This window comes from Perognathus longimembris, chromosome 7 (genome assembly GCF_023159225.1).
Source record: "Perognathus longimembris pacificus isolate PPM17 chromosome 7, ASM2315922v1, whole genome shotgun sequence".
Taxonomy (NCBI): Eukaryota; Metazoa; Chordata; class Mammalia; order Rodentia; family Heteromyidae; genus Perognathus; species Perognathus longimembris.
Window position 1 is genome coordinate 55,226,825 of NC_063167.1, and position 25,059 is coordinate 55,251,883.

At 40.2% G+C, this 25,059-nt stretch overlaps 1 protein-coding gene across 1 annotated transcript in view; it reads left to right on the forward strand.

The window, feature by feature from the left end:
• Ak5 (adenylate kinase 5) overlaps positions 1 to 25,059 on the forward strand; it is a 260,488-nt gene that overhangs the window by 181,797 nt on the left and 53,632 nt on the right. The window contains exons 9-10 of the mRNA XM_048351624.1: positions 20,747 to 20,789; positions 23,614 to 23,658. Of these exons, the coding sequence (XP_048207581.1) occupies positions 20,747 to 20,789; positions 23,614 to 23,658 (88 nt within the window). The remainder of the gene's footprint in view (positions 1 to 20,746; positions 20,790 to 23,613; positions 23,659 to 25,059) is intronic.

The following is a 25,059-nucleotide window of genomic DNA, read 5'->3' on the forward strand; positions in this document are numbered from 1 at the left end:
AAGACATTCCCAGTTGATGTTGACCATCCAGGGACAACACTTGGAGAATCATTGATTTTATGAGTGTTCCTTGTTCAACACTATCTATATCCCCAGATTTTGTTGTAGTATTCTGGCACATAATTGGACATCATCAAATGATGGCAATCACTGTATAGGACCTGGAAATGGAAGCTGGAGAAAACAATACTGTTTACATTTTTCTCATTTTTTTGAACCAGAAAACAGTTTCCACTACACAGCTGTCACTTCACTCAGCACAATATGTCACATTTTAAAGAAATAAAGCTTAGCCTCTCTCATATGACTAAGTTCAATTATTGGGGAAAGGTTGACATTTAGTGAAACCTGTTAAAACTTTAGATCTTATGGTCTCACAATGAGCAGAACATCTTCCTTCACCTCCTGGGAGGAATGAGTGAGGGGTAGAAAGCTAAGCACAATTCATCCGAAGTGTGGATTACATTGATTGAATACATTGACTGTAAATTTTGGACATCTTATTTGATTGAAGAAAATGTCAGTATATCAATTCAAAAAACACATCAAACTGCTAGCCCCTATGCTAATGTCTTGAGCTATAACACTTAATTAAAATTCATTTAGTCCTTGCTTTCAAGGATATTAGTCTCCTGGGAAAGATGAATTTAAAAAAAAATGCCTTTACTGTATAAGTGAACATTCTTAATTAAAATTCTTTTGGTTAGAAATCACAACAAAGCTATTGTCAGCAAAAAAAAAAAGTAAATTTACTATAATGCTCTCATAAAACCAAGAAAGAATGCACACTGGAGCCCAGGGGCAGAGTGAAACCAGATGTTAAAAGGTCAGTTAAAAGGTCAGTCCCTCCGGAGCTGGGGATATAGCCAAGTGGCAAGAGTGCCTGCCTTGGATACACGAGGCCCTAGGTTCGATTCCCCAGCACCACATATACAGAAAACGGCCAGAAGCGGCGCTGTGGCTCAAGTGGCAGAGTCCTAGCCTTGAGCGGGAAGAAGCCAGGGACAGTGCTCAGGCCCTGAGTCCAAGGCCCAGGACTGGCCAAAAAAAAAAAAAAAAAAAAAAAAGGTCAGTCTCTCCAGTGCATATCTGCTCTCTTCAATGTATTGCCTTGTTTTTCTCTCTTTGAAGGCCTGTTTATTCTCCTAGTCACATTTCTGTGATGGTAAAAGTGTCTACCAACTGGTCTAGCCATCACAGATGCTGATTCCCCTCAGCCTAAATTTGGAGGGAGAGATGTTGGTTGTCCAAACTTGGTTCTGGCACACTCTTGATCCAATTATCTAGGGCCAGAGTCATGTTTCAGAGGCAAGATGGGTTCTGGGAAGAATCTAATAAGTGTCCACCATATTGCAAAACTATAGAAGTGTCATGAAGTGTTGTGGAATCACTTACCCTACCTTCTGTGATCAATATGCTGTGAAAGAGGAAAAGCTAGTGAAGTAGACACTTAACTCTAATCCAAGCTGTTTACATCATCACAGAGACATAGCATGTTCTCTGAGCTCACTGGAGGAGGAGTTAACACCAATTGGAAGAGGATGAATTCAATCATTAAATGAGTCTCAATAATACAATTTGGGTAGTTAGTAAAGATAATAGTCTGGAATAAGACATAAAGTGAAGGGACAACCAGGAGGACAAATGGAAGCAGTGACACAGAAGAACCTAAGAGATGGGTATCACGGGTAGGAAGGCCTTGTAAACTGTCATAGTGGAAGGTCCCTGGTAGCCTTGGAGCAAGGAGACACCATCTTATTTATATTAAGAAATGTCATATTGGGTTGAATATGGTCAGAATCTCATTGTGTACATGTGAAGATGGAACTAGGAAACTTGAGACTCACAGGGATTGGACAGGTGAAAAGAAGAATGATGGAAAGTAGAACTCTAATCATGATGCATTGTATAAATAAATAGGTATGATACATTGAAACAACCTCCTGTATAGCCATTTGAAGATAATAAGGGAGGGGAGGAAGAAACATAATGTTGCCACTCAGGGAGAATGGATAGAAATGGAGACTGGCATCAGGAAGGGTGTTTTAGTAATGAAGGCTATGAGAGATGTGGGCAGAAGCAGTGGGGACTGAGAGAACAGAAAGAGAGCAAGGAGGCATAGATTTGCAAGGCTTTGAATCCCTCTTCTTCTGCAACTCAGTTCTGAAGATGGACTCTGGGAGTCCTTTGCCAAACAAGGAGGTTCTAACTTTTTTAACTTTGTACTTGTTCCTGGAAAATGGGGCTGCATTTGTGCTATTGGCTAGCTGCAGATCTGAATCTTGAAAACATTTTCAACCATTCTCACACACACACACACCCTGCCCACATTTTATTTTGATCATTCATGAAAGTGAAGTGTTGTTACTTCAGGGTCACATAGAAGGAGAGTGCTGACATCAGGCTACAAAGGAAAAAAAAGCAACTGCTCAAGATTACTTTTCTTTTTTGTATCTGTCCTGAACACTGTCCGTGAGCTTGTTTGCTCAAGGCTAGCACTCTACCATTTTTACCACAGCTCTACTTCCAGCTTTTTGCTGGTTAATTGGAGATAAAACAGGTTTTGAGCTGTGATCCTTAGACCTCAGCTTCCTGAAGGGCTAGGATTACAGATGTAAGCCACAGGTGCCAGGCAAGATTATTTCCTTAAAAAGCTTGCTGGAGATAAGAAATATATATCTGCAATTCATTGAAGGCAATGAGTAGTCTGTTCTTACACTGCCATGGCAACTACTCAATTAAGTGAAAAAAATGAAGAAATAAATGTACAATATTTGCTCTTGAGGAAGGAAGGAAGGAAGGAAGGAAGGAAGGAAGGAAGGAAGGAAGGAAGGAAGGAAGGAGGAAGGAAGGAAGAGGGGAAGGGAGGAAGGAAGGAAGGATGGGAGGAAGAGAGGAAGGATGGGAGGAAGGGAGGAAGGGAGGATGGAAGGGAGGAAGGGAGGGAAGCAGGCAGGCAGGCAGGCAGGGGAAGAGAAGAGCAAAGAAAAAAAAAAAGAAAAGTGATTCATGAGTGACTTTCCTTAAGGCTTTGCTAAAACTAAGTCTCTTCTCTGCATTTTAACCATCAGGTCCCATTCACCCACTTGGTCCTGAACTGAATGCTGGAGTTGTTTATGTTTAGGAACACATGAGCCTGAGATTTCACCTCAGAATGCTCTTGGATAACATTTGCTTACATCAGCTTCCACTGAAGACCACTGGGATAGAATTTCATGGTGGTACACCAGAGCATGTATGAGAGGAGGCAACATGTGGGTTTTAGCAATGGGTTTGAGAGCCAGAAAAAAGACATGACTTTCCTGAAATGTGCCAAGTTCTGCCTTGACACACTAAGAAACAAAGAATATTATAATAATGTCTTACATCTAAACAAGAATTTACTGTCTACAAAATACTTCTGACCAGCCCATTTTATCTTGGCAACCCTCTGGCACTCCAGCATGACCACTGTTCTCTCTACCTCAAACACAAGAAAAATGTCCACCCCACGCTGTGTAAAGAATCTAGAGTGATCTTTCTTTATAAAAGCATAAAACTAGTTGGGTACAGTGGCTCAGGCCTATAACTCTAGCCACTTGGGGGCAGATAATGATTGGGAAATCTATGTTCCTAATGAGCCTGAGTGAAAAAAAGAAATTTGTGAGGTCCCATCTCATCCAAAGGCTAGATGCAATTGTTCATGCCAGTTATCTTCAGTAACATGGGGAAGCACAAATAGGAGGATCACTCAAGACTAGGCAGGCAAAGGTAAGGACCAACTTGAAAACAACCAACAGAAAAAGTATATGGAGGAATGACTCAAATGGTAGAACATCTGCCTAACAAATGTCAAACCCTGAGTTCAATCTTCAATAACACAAACACACGCATTTTTTTTCCCACAGAACTAACTTCTCCTCAGATTGCTGCCCTCCCAAATCTTCCTTCCTATGGATTGGACATGAGGCCTTCACTGTCCCCTCAGCCTCTGCTCAGGTCCCCAGTGCACCCTCTCCCCACGTTTTGGGAAGGAGCCTCAGCTCCTCTAAAGTAGGAGCTGATCCTCTTTGGGCCTTTGCCTGTACTGAGTGCTCTTCCTGGGAGTCATCTTCTTTCCCCACTACCCACCTCCCTCTTCTTATCCCTGCTTGCTCAACACACTCCACTCCCCCAGCCCCAGCCCAGATCAGATCATTTGTTTTAATTTTCCTAGACCTCTGCTTTTTATGTTTACCCATTCTCCAAGCTCTGTGAGGACAGAAGCCATGTCGGTTTGCCTGATGTTGTCTCCCCAGCCCAGGCATCGAGTCTGATGGAACAGGCCCTCAGTGCTAAGTAAAGATTCACTCACATTACCAAGAGCACACAAAGAAGGTTGGGCCCAGACCCAGTGTTTTCTCTAAGTTACTACACTGCATTGCAGGTGGTAGAATTGAAAGTATTTTCCACTTTATGAAGACCATAGGTATATAGAACATGGACATTTTAGGGAAAATTTCATGGTTTCTACAGGACCACATTAACTTGAAGCAAAAAGTAACTCTCATGCAACATATTCTAAGGCACCTGCACAGAAAATAATAGCAAGCTATTCTAGAGTCCCATCCCTGGATGAATATGCCAGTTGTCCTACCTGCTGTGACCTGGGTTAGTATCTTATCTCACCTCCTCCCAACCGTCAGTTTCCTTCCTTATAGGTGGACAGAACTGATTCCTCCCACAGGGTGTCTGCCAACATATTCACCCTCCTGAGAAGTCCTCCTTCCACTTTGAGGTTTCTGTTTTAGATAGGGCCTGCTACTTGCTCCTGAGTGGCATTAGAGCAGTGAAAGCATCTTGGGAGATCAAAGCTGATGACTTATAAATTGCATCGCGTAAGGCTGATGGGTAAAAATTGTTTAAGTGGGGGGAACCCTTACAGATCTTCTAGCTTACATATGTTAATTCTATACTCAATTTCCCCTTAAAATAAATACTAATGTGTCAAATCCATAGTGTAATCTCTTCCATATTTACTGCTCTTCAGAAATGTTGATTCTGTAATTCCAATATCTATTGTAAAAAGATGAAAAATAGCATTGGTAGAGTCTAGCCTTCCCATTGTCCTTTAAAGTCTGATGTCTGGCAACTTCAGGAAAAGGCAATCACTCTGAACTCAGAACGTGTCTGAGAGCAGTCCTGCACCTTCCCCAAGGAAAGCAGTTCCATGCTGCCTGTCCACATGCTTCTCTTCAGACCTTCTGGGAGCTGCTCAATAGCTATCAGAAAGGAAATATGGTCCCTCCATCATCACCCAGCAATGGTGGCAGACAGCAACAGCCCCCTCTCTGGGATGTTTACAAGGGAAGGGATTAATAATTCTGGGATTAGATCAAGGGAGGCTTGGAAGTCAGGCTTCTAAGGTGTGTGTCTATAATCCCAGCACTCAGGAGGCAAAGGCAGGAAAATGAAGAATTCCAAACCAGCCTAAACTGAGATCATGTTAGCATTGCAAGACACTCCCATCATCCCAGTGAGAGGTAGAGTGTATTTATCTAGACTGTCTAAAGGGGCTGAGAATAAGTGGTTGTAGAGTTGAACCGATACAAAAGTACACTGTAAAAAAAAAAATACCCTGTAAAAATTATTTTTTGCTTTCCCTCTACACTTTATTTTTCTATTCTGAATAGTTAAAATGGAAACAATTGATAAAACGTTATCTCTAGGAAGGCCACTAGTAACCCATGTGGCACCTTGGTGTAAATTAGAAATACCTCATCCACACACCTAGATCTGTTGGGAACCCGCGAATGAATGGAATTGGTTTCCACTCAGCCACTTAGCCAAGAGTCTTTATGCTATGAATAATATAGAGATGTGCGTGGCATTGTGCCTCTGGGGCCAGCCTCTGGCTTTTAGCTATAAAGGAAGGGCTATCTATAGTCTTCACTAAGGAACCTAGACCTCCATTTTGAATGTCCTAGCTTGGAAGGGCTAGCTCCCACATAGAATTGTCTTATGTGAGAATCTTTTATTTCTTCTTCTGACAGTTGTTTTCATTTTTTTCTGCACAGCAGTATCTGTGAGGGATCTTTAGAGTAGAAAAGAGCAGACCAGTCTCCTCAGCTCCTGCATCTGTTGTTGTTTTGGTAGTGGGTTGAATATGTGCTTTTTCTGATGATGTCATCCATCATGCTTTTTAAATATTCCCGAAATAGTCTTTTTCAAAAGACAGCAAAATGTTTTTCTTTACCTCCTGTGGAGTTTTGTGCTAGGATTTTTAAAGAGGAAATAGAACGCCTAGTTTCCAAGTACAACACATTTGCAGGAGACATACAACCAGGGGAGGTCACTCTGGAATCTGTCCTGGTAGCTGCATTGTCTTGGAGAAATATCAGCAGAGTCAAAACAGAAAGGGCACAAGTCCTCAGGCAAAGGGATTTTCAAATGGCATTTTAAAATAAGAATTGTTGTGTTTTAACTGTCCCTATGTCACTGCCTAGCACTTTGGAACTTGAAACAATTTTACTAAACATTTCTCTAGAGACATGGATTTGGGCACTAGTTTCTGAGCAGTTCCCATGATCTTGGCTGGTCTCAAGTCATTCACACATCCACAATGCAATGGTCAGTTTTATGTGTCAATTTTGCTAAGCTATTGTATCCAGTTGTTTAATCAAATACTGGCCTAGATGTTACTGTGAAAGCATGATATAGATGTGATTGCTAAAGGAAAGTGCCCTCCAAAATGTGAGTATACTTCATCCAATCACGGGCCTTGTGAAACTGGGATATCCTCAATAAAGAGGGAATTTGTGGACTTCTTCCAGCATCAGCTCCTGACCAAGTGTTTGCAGCCTGCCATATTGCCCTGTGGGTTTCAGACTCACCCAACCAGACCTCTCAAGTGTATAAAACAATCTGTTACAATGAACCTTATCAGTAGAGACATAGACAGGGACAAGGATATGGCATGAGGCAAGTGGTTGTGTTTCTCTGCTAATTCAAGTGGCCAGCTTTTAAGTCAGCAAGGGCCTGCTTGGTCTGAAACAGCCCCTATAACTCAAACTTTGCTTTGCAAGGTTTCTCATTCCTAAAAAGATTAACAAGGGTTAGTCCTCATGGGGATTTGGGGGGAAGGTAGGGGTGGGGAGAGTGCTAAGAGAAGAAATGGAAGCATGAAAGGCTGTTGAAATACAGGCTTAGAACTAGCACTTCATCTCCTCTTCCTCACTGTGTCAACTGAGCACAGGCTCAAGGTTGAGAGAAATACGTACTTGTGGATAAAAAGATCTGAATAAAGAAGGAAAACCTGAGAGTAAAGTTGCCATTGGTCTACCACAGAAAAATTTAGTACATGGAACATCAAAAAAATTTAATTACTGATGTGCCTTTTTTATACTTTACATGTGGTTGTGAAACTATAGAGTAAAAATGTAGTCTTCGTTTTCCTCACTTACAAATAAAGAATAGTAAAGCCCTACCACATGCTGTTAGCTTGAAATAATAATATAACTGGAAGACATGTGTTGTGATACCTAGGAGGAGCTGAATAAATGATTCTTTCTTGGCAGCAAACTGGGCACATGTTCCATATAAGAAGGCACAGCATATTGGAAGCATAGTAACTAGAATAGGCATAAATGAAAGCTATTGTAACTGGGAGCCAGTGACTCACACTCGTAATCCTAACTATTCTAGAACCTGAGACCCAAGGATCAAAATTCAAAGCCAGCACAAGAAGGAAAGTCCGTGAGATGATTATCTTAATGAATCACCAAAAGGCTGGAAGTGGAGCTGTGGCTCAAGTAATAGAGCACTAACTTTGACCAAAAAAGAATATTCAGAGACAGTGCCCAGGCCCTGGGTTCAAACGCCAGGATTGGCATATAAAAAAAAGGCTGTTGTCAATAGAAAATAGTTATTTGATGAGTAGCCTTGTCTGTAAGTGGTGATTCCAGTTAATTTTTTTTTCAGAAGAAAAAGTACCTGTGGACACAAACAAAACATAGCTCTCCTAAATTGTCCTCATGATTTTAAATTGTATTATTTTCAGGGTACACTTAGAAGATATATTTTTTTTAAGTTGGTACCTAAATTTTTGAATTTCATAGACCTGAATTTCAGCCACAGCTCTTGTTAAGAGTAAGATTATGGCACATGCCATAATCTCTAAGATACAGCTTCAAAAATATGATAAAAGAATGATTTTTTTTTAAAAAAAACTCCCTCAGTAGGCCACTGTAGTGGACAAATAAAATACTCAGTAAATGTAGTCATTATTATAGCCAAGATAATAAGATGATAGGAAGAGCATTGCAAGCTTTAGAGTACATTGAAATGCTTTTCTTATTATGTTTACTTCCCATTTACTTCACCCGTCTGCACTATCCCCCTTCCATATAACTTTGCAACAGCACTGACCTTTATGCACCAGCACGCTGGGGCTAGTTGGGAACACATTTTCTGTGACCAGAACAGTATAGTGACAAACCATAGAACTTACAGATCTTGGGGCTGGGAATATGGCCTAGTAGCAAGAGTGCTTGCCTCGTATACATGAAGCCCTAGGTTCAGTTCCCCAGCACCACATATATAGAAAATGGCCAGAAGTGGTGCTGTGGCTTAAGTGGCAGAGTGCTAGCCTTGAGCAAAAAGAAGCCAGGGACAGTGTTCAGTCCTCAAGTCTAAGGCCCACCACTGGAAAAAAAAAAAAAAAAAGAACTTACAGATCTTAAAACTTATCCTCAAAGATTGTCATTACAGACAACTGTCACCACACATGTGGCATTAGATAAACAGCTCCTTACAAATTAATCATGATGAAAGTAATCACAATGAATAGGGGAAAAAAAACAAGAGTAGTAGCAACAAAACATCATTCCTGAGAAATAAATAAGGTTTCCAAATTCAAAATTCCATAGATTGCACTGATTCCATAGGAACAGTGAACACTGCCTGACCTTTTACCATAGCCAAATTCTTAGAATAGCCAAGTCCTCCAGAAACTCGGTTTTTACATGTTGATTTTAAGTTGTGGGTTCTAAACACTCTTAACTCCTGGTGACTCATTTATTAGATAACTTGTAAGCACCTTTTAAATATTGGCAAGAAGAGAGAGAAAGAGACAGAAAGAGAGAGAGAATGAAAGAGGGAATCTTACTCTGTATGCTCACACCATTATTCATCCAAGAAAAGATTGTACCATTGTAAATAAACTTGATGCGATTTGGTACACTTGTTTGCACCTATGAGTAAGATACTGAAAATTGTCATACACAATTTAAAATGTTGTTTTCTGCAGGACACTGGTGACTCATGCCTGTAATCCTAGCTATTCAGAGGCTGAGGTTAAAAGATCATGGTTCGAAACCAGCCCAAGCAGAAAGTTTGTGAGGCTCTTATTGCCAGTTAACCACCAAAAAAGCCAGAAGTGAAGCTGTGACTCAAATGATAGACTGTTAGCCTTGAGAGAGGAAAAAAAAGACTCGGGGACATCTCCCAAGCTCAAATGCCAGAACCAGCACAAAAAAAAAGTTGTTTTCTTCCTCAACCACGATCCAAGGGCAGATGGCTCTGGGAGAGCCCAGCAGTGATTCAGTGATGCATTTCTCTCTTTCCCATTTACCAACTTCATCCCCCAACCCCAGAAAACAGAAGAGAGATGGTAGTGGTGGCAACATAATGTCTCACACAACCATGGGCTGTGAATATGATTCTTTCCATATATTGCTCTCTTTTTCAACAAGGAAAGTTTATTTCTTCAATAGTCCTTCCAACACCTGACTCTTCGCATCCCCTTAGCCAATGTAAAGATTATTTTTAGTGGGAAGAACACTTCTGACCTGCTTCTTTGAGTCCCAAGCCTGTCTTTACTACCTCACAGTCACTAAGCCAATAACTAACCAACCTCATCTCACTCCCCTATGCCACAGAACTTCAGAGAATTGAAAGCAGACATTTGAGTGGAGGAATAATGAAAATGTGAAAGTCAGGGGGCTAGGTCCCATATGGATTGTAGATTTAGGAGTGATCTGAGGAAATCTTTTTATTGCAACTATGGTGGCAAAAACCAAGAAATATTTAGGTCTGCAGGGAAAGTATTGGGGTGTACCTGTGATAATCAGAGGAATCCAGAAGGAAGAGTAATCAAGGAGGTTCACCAAAGTCCCTGAGCCCACCACTTGCTGCCCTAATCCAGACCTACCTCCCACCATCTTTCTTTCTATTTAAAGCAATGTTAGCAAAGGAAGGTGACTCTGGGTGATATTTTGCTCCCTGAAAAACACACACGCACACATAATAGTGCTTTATTCCCACTTAATCTGATTTCCCATGTTGCTCAGGGGGAATATATAGTACCAGACAAGAGGATTAGAACCAGTGTCTTGTCCACTGTAATTCCCAATGACTGAAGCTAAGCTTTGCCTGTTTTGTTTCTGTATTACAAGAAACTGGAAAACAAGGAAATAAAGGTAAGCTTCTGGCTAGATGTGATTTTATGGTCATCCTTCACTCTAAGAAATCAGAGAGAGAACTTTGTGCCTCCCTTTAACCACAAACTACAACCCCTTGTTTACAAATGGACGTTGGGCATATAAGGACAGGAAGGAAGTATTTCCTTAGTTGTTAGTGATAGCAAAAACAGCAGCTCACAAGAAAGCAGTAAGAGTTTTGCCCTTAAGTTTTCCTACTTAAGAGGCATCAACATTTCACTTTATACATAAAATAAGGAAACTGCCATTCCTCTTACAGAACTAACTCTGTAAATCACTGTTTAAAGCAGCTCATGTGGAGAACCTGCAATTTAATACAATGGGAGAAAGGCTGGCCTAACATCCACTGTAGTTTTTTTTATTCTTGTTTATTCAATTATACAAGCACTCACACAGCAAGCAGGCCTCTAATTATATATACTTCAGTGAATGAGAAATGAGACTTGCTGCAAAATAAATTCCTGCATGTAACTAAAATATATACCATTTCCCACATTTTTTTCAACTTGTCCATTGCTTTAAATGAAAACACACTTCAGAAAGGAACTGCAAACATTCAAACTATTTCTCAAGAATCAGTCTCTTGCCTTCTGATAAAATGGAGTTACATTTTTGTTTTCCAATATTCCCCTGCTGTACATCCAGAACTCAAAACCTTTATTCACAGCTTAGCAGCAAAACTAGAAAACTGTATTCTCAAATCATCTGATGCATGTAATCTGCCTTCAGACTCTCTATTAGCAACATAGCCATCTTTGTGTCTACTCAAGTGACAAGATGAGTGTTCTGACTCCTCCATTCTGATCCCTTTGCACTGGCTACATTGGTTCACCTGCACTTTGCACACTAACTTAAATGAGCACTTTCTTCAGATGGGGCAGCAAGAAGGAGGAAGAACATAAGTGTGGTGTTCAGGATATTCAACCTCACTGGCTGGCTTCCTGAACAAGCCAAGCCATATCTGCTTTCTAGAACTTCCACAGCACCCTGAACTCCCTGGTCCTAGAAGTGGAAGCTTCCCATGTTCCCTGTCTCCTGATATTGCCTGAGACAAATGACAATGCAGTTGACAAACACTTTCAGGACCATTTCAATAATAGTTCCAGTCAATATTTTTTTAAATCATTTATATGTGAAGTGCTTTGCTGTTGTTCTAACAAGCATAATAAAGAGAATTAAAAAAACTATTTCATTTCCAAGTTGAAGGTGAGGAGGTAGCATGGTATATTTCTTTTTAATTAATTTATTTCTTTATTAACAAAGTGATGTACAGTGGGGTTACACTTTCATATGTAAGGTAGTACATACATTTCTTATCCAACTTGTTACCTCCTCCCTCATCCCCCCATCCTCCTCCCCCTTTCCCTTCCCCCCATGAGTTGTACAGTTGGTTTACACCATATAGTTTTATAAGTATTGATGTTGCCTTGGTTTGTCTTTTATCCTTTGTCTCTCCATTTTAATATTCCCCTTTCCTTCCCTAGTTCCAATACATGTATATACAATATCCAGTGTACCAAAAATCAGTTACAGTGATATCAGGGGTAAAACCATGGGGAAGAAAGACAAAAGAAAAAGGCATAATTTCACATGGCATGTTGAAAATAACAACAACAATGATAAACCACTTGTTTCCATAATTTGGAGTTCATTTTGCTTAGCATCCTCATGTGTATGGCATGGTATCTTTTTGTTTCTTTATTGTAATTATCTATTATTGTTGTTGTTATTATTATATTCTATCAAGAGTCCACTCCTCATGAATGAACCCTTTGGAGAACTATAGGAACTACTGTGTCTCCCACTCCCACTCCCACACCCACTCCCGCCACTCATTCCCAATGCCCTCTTTCCTCTTACAACCAAAGACAAGTCAGTAGCTCAGTTTAAATAGAAATCTAGGAAATTCTTCACATGCTAGTACTTCATGGTTCATGACTTGCCAGAATTTATGTTTTACATTTTGAACTATTTGGAAGTTAGAAAATACATTGCTTCAGAAACTTGGGAATATTTTTGAATCCTCTTTTTGTGTTGTGTTTCAGTCTCACAGGGAATTATCATAGTTTTTTTCCTAGCACGTTTTTGTGAATTTTAGGACAAGTACTTAATCTATTTACATCATTTCATTGCCAAATAAGTTTCTTTCTCATGATTCCATTTGTACCATGACTCCATTTGTAGCTATACCATGACTGCATCATGCAGTCTGGTTAATATAAACAAGTCATTCTGAACCAGAAAGACACCCCCAGAATGGCCTACTACATTTTTTTTCTCTCCCAGAAGTTTCATTTTGATTTTTTAAAGCGTTTTTAAGGGGCTGGGGATATGGCCTAGTGGCAAGAGAGCTTGCCTCATATACATGAGGCCCTGGGTTTGATTCCCCAGCACCACATATACAGAAAACGGCTAGAAGTGGCGCTGTGGTTCAAGTGGCAGAGTGCTATCCTTGAGCAAAAGGAAGCCAGGGACAGTGCTCAGGCCCTAAGTCCAAGGCCCAGGACTGGCCAAAAAAAAAAAAAAAAAGCATTTTTAAAAATCTAAGTATCAGCCAGGTGCTGGTGGCTACTTAGAAGGCTAAGATCTGAGGATTGTGATTACAAGCCAATCTGGGCAGAAAAATTCTTTTTTTTAAATTTTTATTGTCAAACTGATGTACAGAGAGGTTACAGTTTCTTATGTTAGGCATTGGATACATTTCTTGTACTGTTTGTTACCTCCTCCCTCATTTCCCCTCTCCCCTCCCCTTTACCCTTTCCCCCCATGAGTTGTTCAGTTGATTTACACCAAACAGTTTTGCAAGTATTGCTTTTGTAGTCGTTTGTCTTTCTACCCTGTGTCTCTCGATTTTGATATTCCCTTTCACTTTCCTAGTTCTAATACCAGTATACACGGTTTCCAATATACTCAGATAAGATACAGAGATAGTGCAGGTACAACCACAGGAAGGGGATACAAGACGATCATCAATAATAGAAGCTATGGTTTCACATGGCATGTTGAAAGTAATTACAACAGTGATATAACAGTCGTTTCCATAACATGGAGTTCATTTCACTTAGCATCATCTTTTGTGTTCATAAGCGTATAGCTCTTGGGCTCTTGTGATCCTTAGCTGTGACCAGCCTAAACCTGTGCTAATTATTCCCTAGGAGGGAGACCATAGAGTCCATGTTTCTTTGGGTCTGGCTCACTTCACTTAATATAATTTTTTCCAAGTCCTTCCATTTCCTTATGAATGGGGCAATGTCATTCTTTCTGATAGAGGCATAAAATCCCATTGTGTACATGTACCACATTTTCCTGATCCATTTGTCTACTGAGGGGCATCTGGGTTGGTTCCATATTTTAGCTATGACAAATTGTGCTGCGATGAACATTCTTGTGCTGGTGGCTTTAGTGTGTTCTTGTTTGTGGTCTTTTGGGTAGATGCCCAAAAGTGGGGCTGCTGGATCATAGGGGAGTTCTATGTTTAGCCTTCTGAGGAATCTCCATACTGCTTTCCAGAGTGGCTGAACCAGTTTTTACATTCCCACCAACAATGAAGTAGGGTTCCCTTTTGGCCACATCCTCTCCAACATTTGTTATTGTTAGTTTTCTTGATATAGGACATTCTTTCTGGGGTAAGATGGAATCTCAATGTTGTTTTGATTTGCATTTCTTCTATGGCCAGAGATGTAGGGCACTTTTTCATGTTTCTTGGCCATTCTCATTTCCTCATCAGAGAAGTCTCTTTTTAAATCTTTAGCCCACTTGTTGAGAGGACTATTGGTTTTTTGCAGTTTTGTTTTGGAGGCATGTAATTTTTTTAGTTCTGCATATATTTTAGATATGAGGCCTTTGTCTGTTGTGTGGCCGATAAAGATCTTTTCCCGATCTGTGGGCTTTCTGTTTATCTTGCAAGCTATGTTCTTTGCCCTGCAGAAGTTCTGCAGTTTGATGCAGTCCCATTTGTCCATCCTTTCTTTGCTTTGTAGCATTTCTGGGTTGGGCAGAAAAATTCTTGAGACTCCTATCTCCAATTAACCACCAAAAAGCCAGAAGTAGAGTTATGGGCTCAAACGGTAAAGTGCTTTGGGCACAAGCTCAAGTACAGCACCCAGACACAGAGTTCAAGCTCCAGGACTGGCACACACACACATACACACACACACACACAAAATATATCTAAGGAAGGAAGAACACACACACACACAATCTATCTATCTAAGGAAGGAAGACAAACAACAGGTATATCTAAACACACAGCTACCATCTCTAGCAGTAAATGCTACTGCTAAGGATGCAAAATTGTGGTGGAAGAGCTGAGTTCAACATCCAGCTTCCTCCTGCGATGCAAGAAGATCAGGCCCATCTCATTCCATCCAGAAGCGTCTCTTGGGCTGGGGATATGGCCTAGTGGCAAGAGTGCTTGCCTCGTATACATGAAGCCCTGGGTTCAATTCCCCAGCACCACATATACAGAAAACGGCCAGAAGTGGCACTGTGGCTCAAGTGGCAGAGTGCTATCCTTGAGCAAAAAGAAGCCAGGGACAGTGCTCAGGCCCTGAGTCCAAGGCCCAGGACTGGCCAAAAAAAAAACACAAAAAATGGAAGCGCCTCTTTTCAGTTACTCTCTCACCTACATGGTGGTAGCCAGGATCAAACGAGATGATACTTGCAGACACCCTCTCTGGACTGCAAACACTCTTCAAATGTCAGCTTCATATTGATCTGATTGTGTTGATACCACAGGAACAAAATTGTTCCTTTTACCCAGGAGTACACAGTAGGTTGTAAGAAAAGCAGGCAAAGGATGTAGCTTTGTAAAATTGATGAACCCGTCTGTGCTGCTAAGCTGATCTACTATGACCTCCCCCCAGCTAGAATTCAGTAATTCAAGGAATTAGCAATAAGACAAGACTTCCATATCCTAACAATGTTAGATACTCTGATCCCAAAGGAAAGCATAGACACACCAATCAGCTTGCCTTCGTATAAATAACACCAGAATCATCCTTACCAGAAAAAAACAATCATCTTTACAAATGCAGTTTCTTGCCTGCACATCCACATAGAGAAATGAAGTTAAATGAGTTACTTTTGCTCTCTTTATGGCTATATGCTTGCTGAAGAATATTGATGGAGTCCTAAGCAGATCTGGGTTGTTTTCCATAAAGCCACTAATCCCACCTTAGGGTTCTGAATGGGCTCCTTCTGTAGGACTCTGAGTTTCTCTTCGCCAGTTACCAACCTATCACCTAATCTATAGCATGGAACAGATACAATAAGCTGAATTATTAGTGACTGGGCAGCTGCATTTCCATCTTCACTGGCATCATTGCAGGCTGCGTGGTAGCTCCATATTTGTGAGTCATGAATGGTATTTGCATAAAACTGGTGTTGTCTTGATAACCATCTCTGTCAGTTCAGAAGACTTAGTATCACCCCTTTATGCTTCCATGAACTTGTTTCAAGTCACCTGCCTCATTGCGCCCACATTATGTCCATAATGCAGACTCTAAGCTGGCTGGCTGGAGTGTCTAGTAGTAAAAAAGCAGGAAGAAGCCCTCTGCTCTCTCTTCACACTCTTCCTCCCTCTCCCTCCCTCTCTCTGTAGATAGACTGATAGATTGATGGATGGATGATAGATGTCACTCTCTCCTCTCTCTGCACATACACCACATACACACACACACACACACACACACACACACACACACAGATGTTCAAGTGGAATTCAGTGTTAAAACATTGCAATTTCTCAGGCTATGACTCACTGAAGATGAAGCTTGAGAGCCCACTGGGCATGAACACCTTATCAGATGTTTCCTGAAGAAGACTACACAGTTTTCTCCTTGTCCACTTGCCTCTCTGAAAGCAATGCTTTTCATGCATGACACTCCCTCACATTTGTAAAGAGATGTAATGTAATGCCTCCGAGGGTAGCTTGGAATCTTTTTCACCAAAACCCAAAGTACCTCTTTGTGTTTAAGATGCCAGAATGTTTTATACAAAAGATCTGCACTGGAGTCATGAGAGGTATTGAAAGCCACTGGAAAAACACCTTCCAATCAAACATCCTCTTTATTCACCTAGGCTTTCATATCAGCACACAACCTTCCTAAGAGCTAATGATGGCTGCATCTATGCCCAAGAAATCTTCAGTATCAGCAATCTAATGAAAACAGAGCTGGAACTCATTCAGTGTCTTTTGTTGAGAAAAGCAGAGGTTATAAATGAGAACTATGAAAAAAAAAACAGGTTAGATTTCAGAAGCCAGATACAGGTCAGACAACCGTTTTGTCATGTGCTACATTGTTTTATGAATTCAGATTAGCCTTGATCAAATGCCCAACATCTGATATCATATACCAGGAAGACTGGACACAGCTTCACCTGTATGGTGGGAATAATCTGTTAATCTAACAGTGATAATAAAAAGTGAAAGAAAGGGCCCAATAGTTTCCTTTTTATACTACTTGGATATATCTAACAGCCATTTGGCAAACAATGAGCAGTTTCTGATGAGACATTCCTTATCAAGCCAGCATCATTGAATCTCTTATTATGTGGCTGAATCACAGGCAAGCATACTAATTGCTTCAAACAGATCCTGAAAGAAGGTCAGCTTCTTTAGAAGTGCCAAGATGGATATTCTTGTGCAAGTAGGTTACTAGTTGGTGCTCTCTGGAGGAAAGAAGAGAGAAACAGGACGGGGCAGAGATAAAAGCTAAGCAAAGCTGCAGTCTTGGCTCTCTCCTAGCTTTACAAATCCCAAAGAGAGCACCATGGCACAGCTTGTACCACAAAATCATACCAATTTGAGGTCAGACTGCTATGCATTTTTGCAGCAGTGGGTGGCGGGGGATACCAAAGGCAGGTGCCAGGAAAGCAGTAGTACACCAACACCATCCACTATGCTAGTTACATTGGGGAGACTAAATCTGTACATAGGAAGCACCCAAGGTGGTAGTAGGTGTGGGTTTCCCTACCACCCCTGGCCTTGCCAGGGACCTGATGGTTATGCCACAGGCCTCTCTCTTACCAGACATCTCTTTCCAACACCAGTCGCCTCATCTGTGAAATAGGAGAGAGAAGTGGCACGCTGAATCCGATTCTCCCACTTTGAAGAGCAATGATTTGAACCAGAACTGGTGGGAGGCTCACTGAGGAGCCACGGTGTCTTTTCATTCACAGAAGAGGAATAATTGAAGTAGATGTGTCCTTGAATGACCACTCCATTAAATGCTCTTCTCCCACTAGAATAGCTCCAGAGACACAGGAAAATCTAAGAAGACAAGCAATCCATTTTTCCTGAAGGCATATATACTAAAAAGGAAGGCAAAGCTCTGTCTTTAAACCAAGTTCTTTCATGACAGGTTTCCTCAAGGGAGTGTTAATGCAAGCAGACAGCCTCATTTAACTGAGTCCATATGAAAGTAAATTAGAGACAAGAGGCTGGGGTAAAGTGACAGTCAGAAGCTGTCCCTGCAAAGTGCTACAACCTCTAAGAAGACTGTTTGGCAAAAATTAGTCAGTTATAAATACACTTACTCTGGGATTATGTCATCTTCCTCCTCTGGAATATATCTAGGAATAATATGTATGAAATTATGTTTATACAAATTTATTCACTGGGCAACTTTACAATTTATAATCAATGATTAGAAACAGTTATATGATCTATAAATAAAGTTCTAATTCATAAATAATGATGGTCAGGTGTCTGGTTTATTCTTGTAATCCTATGTAATCAGGAGGCTGAAACCTAGAGGATTATGTTTCAAAGCCAAACTGGGATGCAAAAGTGTGAGAGGGCGCTGGGGATATGGCCTAGTGGCAAGAGTGCTTGCCTCATATACATGAGGCCCTAGGTTCAATTCCCCAGCACCACATATACAGAAAATGGCCAGAAGTGGCGCTGTGGCTCAAGTGGTAGAGTGCTAGCCTTGAGCATGAAGAAGCCAGGGACAGTGCTCAGGCCCTGCCTGAGTCCAAGCCCCAGGACTGGCCAAAAAAAAAAGTGTGAGAGACTCCAATTAACCAGGAAAAAGCTGGGCTGCAGGTATGGTTCAAGTGGTAGAATGCCATGAGCAAGAAAGTCATGCAATCACAAAGCCCTAAATTCAAGCTCTACTACTGGCACATACACAAAAAAGATTATACCAAACTTAAAATAGATTGTTGTACAACTGAAAACATTCTGTGTGGGAACATTCTCTATCAATGTGGAGAACTCTTCAGAATATATTCATAAGTGTAAAAGCAAATAGCAAAACCATATTATAAGATATTATATTCTATATAGAATATTCTATATTATATTTATATAGAATAGAATATTATATCATAAATTCATGTACATGTAATAAATGTATGCTATTTTGCAGATGAGATTAAAGAAAGAGATAGATTGATATTCAAGTGCATCCCTGGGTATCTGAAAGCTTTCTGTAACTTGAAAGAAACGTCTAGACATACTTAGCTATATGGGGTAAGAAAGTAGAAAATAAAATAGAGTAGTGAATGAGAATTCCCCCCTGATACTTTCTTATACAATTTTTGCCCTTAAAAATTTTCCCCTTACACCATGGGAAAATGAAACACCTAGTTAAAAATAAAGTGGGAATGTTTGAAGGTAGCCATTAGTAAAAGTGGATCCCTCCCACTTTCCTTATTTCATGCTTTGGTCCAGGGATCAGCAAACTCTATCCTGTGATGGAAAAGTTGTAACAAAGATCATGCAGCTCACAATATATGTTATCTGACCATGTACCAACAATATGTGCTAACCCTAGTTTAATTTATGTAGTGGTGTGTGTGTGTGTGTGTGTGTGTGTGTGTGTGTGTGTAACAGTGATGACTACAACTACCCATTAACTTCTGACAACAAAGGATCTCACCTTCTTGAAGACTGGACCTTGGAACTCATAGCCTACCATGTTCTTTTTTTATTTTTTTATTTTTTTATATATATTTTTTTTTATTATCAAACTGAATTATAGAGAGGTTACAGTTTCATACATTAGGCATTGGATACATTTGTTGTACTGTTTGTTACCTCATCGCTCATTCTCCCCTCCCCCTCCCTCTTTCCCTTCCCCTCCATGAGTTGTTCAGTTCATTTACACCATACAGTTTTGCAAGTATTGCTTTTGTAGTTGTTTGTCTTTTTTTACCCTGTGTCTCTCGATTTTGGTATTTGCTTCCAATTTCCTAGTTCTAATACCAGTATACCCGGTTTCCAGTATACTCAGATAAGATACAGAGAAAGTGTAGGTACAACCACAGGAAGGTGATACAAGAAGATCAGCAATAATAGAGGCTACAGTTACATATGGCACGTTGAAAGTAGTTACAACTGTGATATAACAATCATTTCCATAACATGGAATTATCTTATGTGTTCGTAAGGGTATAGCTATTGGGCTCCTGTGATCCTCTGCTGTGACATGCCTAAACCTGTGCTAACTATTCCCTATAAGGGAGACCATAGAGTCCATGTTTCTTTGGGTCTGTCTCACTTCACTTAGTACAACTTTTTCCAAGTCCTTCCATTTCCTTACGAATGGGGCAATGTCATTATTTCTGATAGAAGCATAAAATTCCATTGTATATATGTACCACATTTTCCTGATCCATTCTTCTAGTGAGGAGCATCTGGGTTGGTTCCAGATTCTAGCTATGACAAATTGTGCTGCGATGAACATTGTTGTGCTGGTGGCTTTAGTGTGATTATGTTTGTGGTCTTTTGGATAGATACCCAAAAGTGGGGCTGCTGGGAGTTCAAAAGTGGGAGTTCTATGTTTAGCCTTCTGAGGAATCTCCATACTGCTTGCCAGAGTGGCTGAACCAGTTAACATTCCCACCAATAATGAAGTAGGGTTCCCTTTTGGCCACATCCCCTCCAACCATGTTCTTTTTTTATCGTAGCTGATGCTCTACCACTTGAACCTCTCAACCAGCCCAGATCCAATCTTCTTAAAGTCAGATCTTCTGTCCATAGGAAATTTATATATCAAGAAATGGGGCTATATATGTACCAGTTACAAAGAGACTGAGGACTCCAGAGACAGATGACCCAAGTTTAAACCTGAGTTCTTGTCCCTCACCATTATGGGACCTTCACCAACAACACTTCTGGAATTCTTGATTTTTCGTTTGAAAAATGCTTCTGATAAAACTGTCTGAAGGGTCCTCCATCATAGAGTTTTTTTGGAAGATTAAATGTATTCATATTAGCAAAGAGCCTGAATAGTACCTGTTATTATTACCATCTAATACTGTGATTTTATTTTTATCAGAGTGATGACCAGTTAAATTTATTTGGAGAAGATTCCATGGGAGGTGAGTTTCCTTTACTGATCAGACGAAAGATGTAATTTTAGTAATTTTGAACATGCTTTCTATACTAAACATCAGCTGAGAGATGATAAAGTATCAACACTGTGAATTTCTTTTTTGGCCAGAGAACACTAGTTGGAGTGGAACTCTATGGATCTCTCTTCTTGGTCCACATGAAGAACCAAAGGGACTCATTACTAAGACCTTCCTAATGGCCCAGAGACTATGACTCCCGAAATGCCCAATTTAAAGAAGATGCTCTGGTCAAAAATATTTGGCAAGCAATTAATGTTTGGACCTCACTGGAAGACTCACATATGTAATTAGTGTGTAATTGTACATTTAGCATATAATTATATATGTGACTAATTAACTCCCTCAAGTCCTTCAGTAAGGAGAGCCAATCAATTTTGTTTTGTTTTGTTTTTGCTAGTCCTGAGGCTTGAACTCAGGGCTTGAGCACTGTCCCTGAGCTTCTTTTGCTGAAGGCTAGCACTCTACCACTTCAGCCACAGTGCCACTCCGGCTTTTTCTATATATATATGGTGCTGAGGAATCGAGCCCAGGGTTTCATGTATATGAGGTGAGCCCTTTACCACTAGGTCATATTCCCAGCCCCGAGAGTCCAATTTTAATTCAATATTCCTAAAGCTTAATTGGAACAGCCAGTCGTTGGTGGATCATGGCTGTAATCCTGGCTTCTCAGGAGATTGAGATCTGAGCACCACCATTCAAAGTCAGTCCAGGCAGTAAAGTCCACGAGACTCATATTTCCAATTTAGCTACCAAAAAGGCCAGAAGTAGAGCTGTGGATCAAGTGGTAGCATACTACCCTAGAGCAAAAGAGCTTAGTTCAGACCCTGAGTTCAAGCCCCAGAATCAGCACCCCCCCCAAAAAAAAAGTCTTAGTTGGAACACAAATTTGTTTTCTCAGTAGTTCTTGCTATTCTCCATTACACCATTGGGACCTAACCCAAGATACCAAGATAATACTGCTTTGTAACATTTGTCATATTAAAAGTCTCCCAAAATTCCACTCCAAGTTAATTATTCCTGTAACTGAAAATGGATAAAATGACATGAATTTTATATTAGTCAAAAAAGTAAGTATGCAAATTACCATAGGTTAAATACCTTCTAACATTTACACTTCCTGAGAAAGTTATCACCATGGTTTGTAGAAATCTGTTTGTAGTATTGACTGTGAACACATACAAATGAGTGATACAGCTTTTAATGTTAACCCTAGCTCTAATTCTGCATTGATCCTTGAACATGAGGTGGTAAAGTATCATTTAATGAACATGGAAATCACTGTATGTGAAAATCAGTCCCCAAGTGATATCATAATGACTCACAGGAAAAGTCACATAAGAATATGAGCCAAGAGTTAACTGTTACTTAGCTAAGTGCAATTAGTCCACTCCTCACAACTGAATGTAGAATGACTGTTTGCTTAATAAATGTTTTCTCTGGTTATAAAATTCACACATGCTGATGAGATTTTTTTAGGGGTAGAAAATAAGAGCTATTTTAAACGTATGGCCTAAAAATAATTAAGCTACAATAATTAAACAAAAAAACTAAAACCTATGACTAAACAGCCATGATCAACTTTTAGCATATTTGACTTCAGTGTGATCTTCTATACCCCTGGTACTTAATTCAGAACATGTATATATACATGTATAATTATTTTTCTATATATCATAGCATTCACATGTTTCCAGGTCATTAAAAACATAACTAGTAATAACACATTGTATGGCTGTTACCATCATTTACTAAACAACTCAACTATTAGTAAGCTGAAATGGTATATAATACCATACCCCCAAAACCTCACACATAAGAATAACAGGGGCTACTTTCCTAAATTGCAAATAAATTCCAAGTGGTTCACCCTTGTGATTTCCATATTAGGAACATAAATTATCTGCTTTAATAGAAAACATCAACATAAGATCTTCCCACACATACTATGGCTACCATGTAAAGAAACTGGAATATCTCTCTCTCTCTCTTTCTCTCTCTCGCTGGCTCTCTCTCTCCCTCTCTCTCTCTCTCTCTCTCTCTCTCTCGCTCTCTCTCTCCCTCTCTCTTTCTCTTCCTCCCTCCCTCCCTCTCTCTCTCTGTATCTCTCTCTGTCTCTCTCTCTTCTGATAAGATATTCAAATATTTTTCAGTTACTCTATCAGCAATCACACGTGTTTCACCCAAAGAATTATCCAGCCTCAGATACAGTATTTTGGTCAGTATAGTGCTCTAAAACCCTGACTTGGGGTGGTAACTAGTTCGCCACAGCCCCACCATCCACACCCACCTATTTCCCTCTAGACTTTTTCCTGACTTGGCCTAAGCAAAGCAAAGAAATATTTCTGAAAGCTAATATACTTCTTGTTTCTGGCATCAGCGTGCACCATGCCTATTGCCCTGCCTAGACCAGACTCCCCTCAAATCAGCCAATCCAAGAATAGAATCAGACCTAGAGACTTTCTCATTGTACCCCGCCTTTGTCCTGAGCTTTTCTGCATCCTTGTTTGCTTGAGGTGGTCCTGTGGGTTGGAATAATACCTGCCTGTGGACTCAGAGATTCCAGCTCAAAACCTCACTGCAACCTGACCTGCAGCTGGATCTTCAGCCTCTAGCACAAAGGCCTGGCTTCCCTGCTGGGCTGAGTAAGCAACTCATTCACTCTCATGTGGTGATGAGCTGGTTGAATTCTTGGGCACAAATACATGATCTGAGGTTATATAACATGTTAAAAAAAATCAGGCCTTTTCTACAGTATTTCTTGCCAGTAATTTAAATTGTTCTTCTTTTAAAGGCTTTGTGGAAGATTTGAGAAAACATAAAATTATTTTCATGATGGGTAAGTAACAGCCCTCGATTTTTCTAATACAATTGTTCATAGTAACAAGTAGGGGTAAGAAAAGAAAGACACTCAAATTTGAAGTCATGTTTGGTTTGGGCCTAATACCTGAGGGGAGGGAAGAGGGAGAGAGGCTGGAAAAAACACAGATACTGTTAGAACACCTCTCAAAATACATTTTTCGCTTATCATTCAAGGATTTAAAAATATATATCTACCTGTATGTTTCCCAGAAATTTTCTATTTGTGTTTAGACAATGGAAAAATCCACCCTTCTTCCATGACTGCTTGTACAGAAACACGTGCAGATAGACTTCAAATTTTGGCATGCTAAATACAGGACAATTTCTTGCAAATCTCTGAGTAAATATTCCTCTTTGACAGATGAGGAAACTGAGATCCTGATAACTTAAACGACTTGAACAAAATCATTCAACCAACTGGTAGCAGAGAGGAGACAGGGTCTGTGGCTTACAGTTCCTTATTCCAACATGCACTGTGCACGTTCAGTTGTCCTAAACTCCAACTCTCTCACACACTCTGCCATTTGACAAATACTCATGGAACACTGGCCCCACACTGGGCAGTGACCAGGACTCCAGTGAAGAGAATAATGAATGTGCCACACACGAAAGACAAAGAACTGGAACGGGGAATTCTGAGAGAAGTTTAAAGTAGACCTGGACGTTGACTTCAGACAGGGTGACCCAGGGAGGCTTCCTGGGTCATTTACGCAGGAAACTGGGAAACAGAACAGTGAAGGCTCTCAAGGGAGGAGACAGAGGGAGAACTCCAGCAAAGGAGAACAGAGTGTCTCAAACAGTGAGAATTCCTGAACTCCACCTTAGTTCTGTTTCTCATCTGAATTCTTCCAAGGCTTACTTTCCACTCTTTTCAGGAAGCAGAACACATTTCTGATGTCATAATCTCAAAGAAAAATCTGCTGTGCTTATGGATTACTAAATTTTTTCTTTTTCATATAAATTTTAATAATCAGTGTTCTTGGCATGTATATCATAAAGTGTATTCTAATTTCTGTTTACATTTTGTGTTCAAGAACAAATTAGGAAAAGGAAAGGCTCTTTTATCTTTATTGTCTTTAAGTAGTTATACAGAGGAGTTGCCATTTAACAAAGCAGTTTATGGATACAATATATCTTGATCAGTGTCACCCTTTTCAGTAAGTTTGGTATCTCGAAATCAAAATTAGGAACTTTACCTGGCCCTGGTGGCTCATGTCTATACTCTTAGCTACTCAGGAGACTTAAGATCTAAGAATTGTGGTTCAAAGACAGCTCAGGCAGGAAAGACTGTGAGACTCTTATCTCCAATTAACTGCTCAAAAGCTGGTAGTGAAGATGTGACTCAAAGTGCTAGAATGCTAGCATTGAGCGAAAAAGC